The following is a 7,350-nucleotide window of genomic DNA, read 5'->3' on the forward strand; positions in this document are numbered from 1 at the left end:
GGTGAATTGAGACTCATCAGTGTGAAAGAGATAATAGTAAATTGGACCAAGCATGGTTCTCGCGAGTCCTTGGAAAAGAAGAGTCCTTGGAAAGGGCACACAGTCTTGGGAACTGGATGAGAGGAATTAACTAGGGAGATGGGGAAAGACCACTGAAGGGAGTATTTCATGAAAGACAGTCATCAATGCCCAGTGTCCAGAACTGTGGAAGCTGGAGGTCTTTAGGCTTGTTGGATGGAGGGCAACATCACCTTCAAAGGAATACTTCTTGAAGGATGATGGCAAAAACATGTATATATATATATATTCAGCAAGCTTTTCTTCTTTCTGCCCACCATTCTATTAGGGTTGATTGCTAGAATGCTAAGAGAATGTTTAAAAATTGTCGCTATTAAGTTTTTAATTTTTTCAGTTAAGAAAATAAAATATGCTTAGTACAGAAAATTTTGATTTCTTTTTCTATTTTAGTAGAGATTAGGTCTCACTATGTTGTCCAGGCTGGTCTCAAACTCCTGAGTTCAAGTGATCCTCCTGCCTTGGCTTCCCAAAGTGCTGGGATTATAGGCATGAGCCACTGCCCATTTATTTAATGCCCTCAGCAAACCATATAGGTAAACGTTTCTGCTTTTTGGCTGTTCTTGTTCCTCTGTGAGTTGTGCATCCTTTCCTCTGACTGCCAGCACCACTGCCACTGGAGCTGTTTTGTCATTCACATTTTCTTCAATTCTAGTGAGGATTTCAAATGTCTATTGGCCATCTGTATAGCTTCTTTTGTGAATTTATAAATTTGAAGTTTTTCATTTTTATGGACTCAGATACCTATTGCCACATTGCATGCCAAAAGGGATGATGAGTTTATGCTCTAGTGTGTTTACATTTATTTATACTAAAATTATATATAATTATATATAAATAAAAATTATATATAATTTTATAAACTAAAAATTATGTATATTTTATAAACTAAAAATTATGTATATGATTTTATAAACTAAAAATTATGTATATAATTTTATAAGCTAAAAATTATGTATATAATTTTATAAACTAAAAATTATGCATATAATTTTATAAACTAAAAATTATGCATATAATTTTATAAACTAAAAAATTATGTATATAATTTTTTCCTGTAGTAAGTCTATGCTCTAGTGTAGTATATATGTGTGTTTGTGTGTGTGTATATATACACTACAGCATAGACAAGCTAAAAGAAATATATATTTTTTTATGAATTGTCTCATGTCTCTTGCTCATTTAAAGTAATATTTTTTTCAGATAGGGATATAATTCATGTTTGAGTGTAGAATGAAAAGAGCTGGAAATATTGGAGGGAGAGGTTATATACTTGGATTTTAGGCTCTGGAAAATGTGAAGGTTGAAGTGGAAGAATACTGAACCTCAAAGGCAGAATGCAATGGGAGATGGAATATTGGACTGCTTTTTGGCTTCAGGAAATATTGTATGACAACAATTTTATTCCTTTCCTGGATCATGACTAAGCTCGAAGAGCATCATACTTTAATTATAGTCTTTTGAAAAAACACAAATAACTAAGATTGTTTTTGTTTTTGATCAGTGTCTCCAAGGCAAGATGGAGAATGAGGGGGAAATAAATGAACCAACAAAAGAAATTGATTATCAGGTTGTTTAATTATCAATTTTAATTTAATACCCTCATCAAACCATATAGGTAAACACTTAGTAGACTCACTGGATGGCTGGTTACAAGAGCTTCTTATAAAATCAAACATACTTTAGATTTGTGTTTTCTCTCATAATCATTCTGTTTATTTGAGCCAAAAGCTATGAAAAGTTTGTGTAAGGAGTAGGATTTAATAAAAATGTGTTGGATGAGTAATTGAAAGAATGAATCCATGGCGATAGATTCAGCTGCACCTGAACATGAGCAGAGTCATAAATTTACTTTAATCAAGTGCTAGAAAATCATAATTAAGTTATGGTGTTGTCTAAAATTATTTTGAAAGATAAAATTTTAGGATGAACTTGAAATACTTCTAGGAAATGTCATGAAGCAGAGTAATCTATATATATGAATTAATATTTTATGATTATGAGATAGTATTGCAGAGTCTCATAATTTCCTACTGCTCTATTTTAAATTCAATGAATCAGTTGGAAAAACTGGCACCTGCTAAAGATATGGAAATAATTTTTCTATTTTTAATGACAGGTACATTGAGATAAACTGTCTCATGACAAAGCCCATTTTGGCACTTGGAAGTAGCATTGTTTGGTAGGAGTTTTACTGACTGTATTTGTTTGCTCAGATGTTTCTTTAGTGGTGGCCCCCACTGCTGAATACTTTATTATTTGCTTTTGTAGAAATTTAGGAAGGGAATTTAAAAGATTGTTAATCTGCCTCTGAATGTGTACACGTGAGTATTGAGGGTGATGGGAGAGAAATTGGGGGCATACTGAGATGATAATGATTCATTGCTTTGTGGTGCTTGCCTCCCTTTGTGGTACCAGCCTCTCCCTCTGAGAGTGACCCTGCTTATCTTCCAAGGCCTGGGGAGCTGGTGTTTCCTGTGCACCAGCAGGACTCTCATCAAGTGGAAGTCCCCTGGTATATGGTTGTGATGCTTGGCTATAGTTGAAAAAGACAGAACAATTTGAGATCTCACTGGTGAGGGATACACTGCAAAGCTCTGGGCCTGATGCCTGGGCTTTCTGAATTTGCTTTTGGTGCTCCTCTTGGGTTACATTCGTTTGCTGCAGCATCTTCTCCTGTAGGTACTGGTATAGTGGATTGGAATGGACTGCACCTCTCTCCACAGAACAGGGCTCTTGGTTTCTCTGCATCTGCTTTTCAAGACTTGGCCAGGGGATTGAAGAATTGTGTTCTTTCTTGGCTGGACTTTTTTGGTCACCACCTTCTCCTGTCAGCTCTTGGGGACTTTCATCTTCCTCCTCCGGTGTTACAGGTTTCTTTGTTTCAAGTTGTATCTTGAGGGAGGCTGAATTGTCCTCATCTAGACTTTTTAACAGAGTATTCTGGGCCTCTGTTGCTCTTCCTTTCTCTTCTTTGCTACTTGGGCCTTGGACCTTTAATTCATTTCTGCTATCTCCCTTTCCAGGGAGCTGCATTAGGGAAAGCTGGTCAGTGAAGTCTTCATCCAGGGCACCTGTGAGCTCTATTTCCAGGGACTTTCTATTTTCATCTCCTGCTGTTGATTCCTGTGCTTCTGGGTGTCCATTGGGCTCCACAGCTGCATCTGGGCCTTTGGCCCTGGGCCTTGATTCTTGCGTTCTCCTCTGGCAGACTGTTCCTGGTCCTATGTGAGCTGTACATCCTCTCCTCTGACTGCTGGCACCACTGCCTCCAGAGCTCTGTTTTTCTCACCAGGTGTTCCCTGCCTCTGGGTATCTGGGTTATTATTGTCACCTCCTTGTGCAGACTCTCCACGTGGGTCCCCTTGACTCTGGGAGTCCCCTTGCACAGGCAGTTCACCTGTCTCTGAGCTGCTGTTGCCTTCCTCTGAAGCCAGGCTGTTGGGAATTTCAGAAGACCCCTCATCACTCTGTGTGAATGGTGACTCAGGGTCCTCCCCCTGTTAACTATCCTCCTCCTCAACTGGTTTGTCATGAGTCTTGGTGACCCTAGTATTTTCTCCTGCAGACTGCTTCTCAAGTGGTGCTAAATCTTGTGTTCTTTCTCTTGCCCCCACTGTCCTTTCTGCTGCAGGTGCATTTTTGCTGTTTACAAATGCTTCTGCTGTGCCTTCTTTGGTGTGTTCTGCCTCTTCTCCTGAGACTGCTGTTCCTTCAAGTTCAGGATGAGTCTGATCTCCTCCTTCTGAGCTTAGATATTGTGTCTCAGAACCTTTTTCAGCATCTTTTGATTTTGATAATCCTTGGAGTTCCTGATACTTCCCATCCTGTGTTTGGGTTTCCAGGACTAGTGGCCGAGTTTTTCTGTCACGTTCTTTCTGCCCTGCTGTCCCATGGGCCTCAGGACCTCTCCTCTCTTTCCTTTCATCTCTCATGTCAGATGTTTCTGAACCATTTCTGCTACCATATTGGACTGGCAGGCCCTTTGTTTCACATTCTTTTTCTTGGGTCTCAGATGTTCTGCCATAATCCTCAGGTTCACCCAAATTCTTTGTCTCAGCTGGTGTCTGGTCAGCATCCTTTCTTGGTTCTTGAGTGTCAAACGTTCTACAGACATCTTTGGGATCAGTTGATTTCTGTGTCTGAGATGGTGTCCTGGCAGCAGCTTGTTCTGGCAGGTCAGCATGCTCTGAACTGGGCTCACCTTCTCCTTGCAGGGGTGGTTCTTGTGTATTAGAGTGTTTTTCCTTTTCTGTTCTAACTTCCTGATCTTCAGATGGTCTTTGTGTTGCTTCTTTTGATGGTGAACTTTGGGTTCCCAAGTTTCCTTCCTGTTCTCCAAACTGGTCTCTTATTTTGGAAACACTTTGCTCTCTGGCTGGTTCATCTCCCTCCCGGGAGATCTCCTTATCTTGTCCCTTCCTCTTTGTGGGACTGCTGGTCTGTTTTGATCCTGCCGTTGGCTTATTTGTCTTAAGTTGGCCTTCATTGTCTTCTGTTGTTTGTATATCTTGGGCCACTTCCTGACTTTGTTCATCTCCTTCCAGGTGTTGGTTCTTAGGGTCATTGTGTTCAGATGCTTCTCCTAGAAAGTTGTGAGTCTTGGCTTCTCTCCATGGGTCCACTCTGTTATTTCCAACTGCTCCACTTTCTTCAGGGATGAGCTGAGATGATGATGCCATTCCTGAAGGAAGCATCCTCTCTTCTTGAGTTGGTGAAGTTCCCGCTGTCCACTGACCATCTCTGGTGGTTGCCTGAAGATCCACATCATCTGGCTTCTCCTTCTCTGGTTTAGTCACCTGTCTTAGTTCAGAACTTAGTAATGATTGTACGTCATGACAACAGAGGTTCAACAAGTTGAAGATTGCAAGAACAAATTCATCAAAACTGATGATGCCATTACTGTTAATATTCAGAAGATTCGAATTTTTTTCCACAGCATGAAGGACACATGGCTGCATGAAAACACAGTGAGAAATCAGCTTATTTATATGTGGTCAAGTGTCGTAAGTGTCTCCCAAGAATCCTATTTTTCTGACCTCATTCCTCAGTAACTGGTTAACTTTCCCAGAACAGCAAGAACTTATTGGTTCTGCAAGCCATTTTTCATCAGAGAGCTATGCCTGAGAAAGAGCATTTACAACACTTGTGAGTTGCATTTTGATGCATAATGGTTTATGACTCCTTTCAGAAATCAGCTTTGCAGAAGCAATAATCCCAGTGACGAAAACCTCTTTTTCTCTAAGTAATTGCACAGAGTATGGAACTGAGACTGAAAATAGTTGTTCAAGAGACAGTGAGTGCTGAGAACTGTTAGCTAGGTGTAAAATGGATGGGGATCATATATGCTCATCTTGCTTGGATTATAAAGAAAGGGTGAGTGGGAAAGAATTTACACAGCTCTGTGAGCAGCTCACCTGAAAAAAGTCCCCAAACTCTCTCTGGAGGAATTGTTTCAGCTCTCTGCTGGTCAGTGCCCCGTTACTGTCCTCACTGGCATATTTGTGGAATGTCTCAATTACACAGAGGACATTTCTCAGGAGCTGAGGCATCTTTACAAACTCAGGAGAGGCCATGAGAAAGAATAAACAAAACTCATTTTCCAGGATGGGTCCTTCAGGGAGGAGATACCAAGATCATCCTTTTTGTTCCTCCCCCATCTCCACTGCAACCCCTGCTCTATTCTGTATCTTAAAATATTATATCTGAACTCCAGGGGTGATTTAGTTTTGTACCAGACATTGTGGTGAAATCAGACCCAGCATAGGTAGGTATTAGAAGAGACAATTCACCCCACCCTTCAGTAAACAGCAACATTCATGTGCTCAGAGAAAGCTTCATTGCAAAAGGAAGGTGATAAGAGAACTCAAGCATAAGGATTGAAATGCACAAGTGAAGCCAATAGAGTTGGATGCATTCTTCCAGCCTCATCCAAGAATGTCTATCTGCTCTCCTCTCCCTTTGGCTCACTCTAGCCTCTTGCGGTTAGGAGGGTATAACCTTTAAAGTTAGTAAAGCTTCTAGTGTAAAGATAAGTCACACCAAGAAAATTAACCCTTATGTTTGCAGGTGGTAACAACATGCTTTAACCAAGAAGACACGATTCCATGTCCCGACCCCTTATTCATTCATTTCCCATCCTTTAAATGCTTCTACATTTTCACTGCAACAGAGATCTGATCCTGTGCCTTGTTGAATAATATTCATGCCTAAAACTTATATTTTTTTAAAAAAGAAAATGATCAAAGAAGTTCCATAATCAAGGAATGCATTTGGGTGGTTGGCTCTCCCAGTTCATTATTATTAATAGGGGTTGACATAGACTTAAAGTGTGTTTCCTCTGAACTCCTCTTGCAATCTCACATATAAGCAAAACAGCAGCTGAAATCCCAAGTATGCTCAAGCAGATGGACTTACCTAGTTCACAAGCGAGAGCAGGTAGAACGTGGGGCAGTGGGCTGTGAGCTGACAGCAGGAGCTGGAAGCTTTTATTGAGGTCCTAATTGCACAGTTAAGAAGGAGACACCCTCCGGGTCTAATGACCTGACATCACCACCAAATCCAGTCTTCCTTCCTCTGTTGTCAGTTGTCTTAATTTTATTTCATTCTTTAGGCAGTTTCAACTAAATCTTAGCTTCAGATGCATCAAAAGAAAGGGGAAGGGGTTTCTTGATTCATTTGCTGACTTTTGCAGATTATAGTTTTGAAGGCTCTTCAAGGTAGTGTTGGCTTCCCTCCCCCATTTTTTAACCTAAGGACATAATTACATTTCTGTCTGACAAATCATAGTGCTGGCAGGGACCTCACAAGTCATCTGATTCGTCTGTCTGCCTGCAAGATGGCCTGTATTTGACTCAAACCTGAGAGATGGGTATCAATCATGTGTTTAAAAATAAAGGCCCCCATTTAGCCATGTGACAAAAGTGGAGATACCAGTTGATTCAGATGTTTCAATGCTTTGCTTTCCTTGCCCAGAGGCAGAGTTAGAAAAAAAAAATCTCTTGCTTGGTGTGCAAAACCTTGCTTACCTGAGTTGTGCTATTTTAAAAATGTGATTGATATTTGCTTTCTAAAGACATTTTTACTATCCAAGGAGCTTGAAACCCATAATCTATATTACTGTGTTCTCCCTGTAAAGGGGAAAGGGAGATGTTGAAATCATCAAGCTGAGAGCAGAAGTGAGTCTGAGATGCTGAACTGGCAAACATTTTAATTGTCTCCTAGATCTGGGTCCTTCTTAGTAGAGAATATTTAATAAAAATAAGAATTAGATTC

At 40.2% G+C, this 7,350-nt stretch overlaps 1 protein-coding gene across 1 annotated transcript; it reads right to left on the reverse strand.

The window, feature by feature from the left end:
• Positions 1–2,454: 2,454 nt before the first annotated feature.
• Positions 2,455–5,627, reverse strand: TCHHL1 (trichohyalin like 1). The gene is given in 3 exon segments (XM_063628049.1): positions 2,455–3,251; positions 3,254–5,030; positions 5,493–5,627. Coding segments are annotated over 3 exon segments (2,709 nt in total).
• Between the last annotated feature and the right edge of the window lie 1,723 nt (positions 5,628–7,350).

The sequence above is a fragment of the Symphalangus syndactylus genome, chromosome 12 (genome assembly GCF_028878055.3).
Source record: "Symphalangus syndactylus isolate Jambi chromosome 12, NHGRI_mSymSyn1-v2.1_pri, whole genome shotgun sequence".
In the NCBI taxonomy this organism is placed as follows: domain Eukaryota; kingdom Metazoa; phylum Chordata; class Mammalia; order Primates; family Hylobatidae; genus Symphalangus; species Symphalangus syndactylus.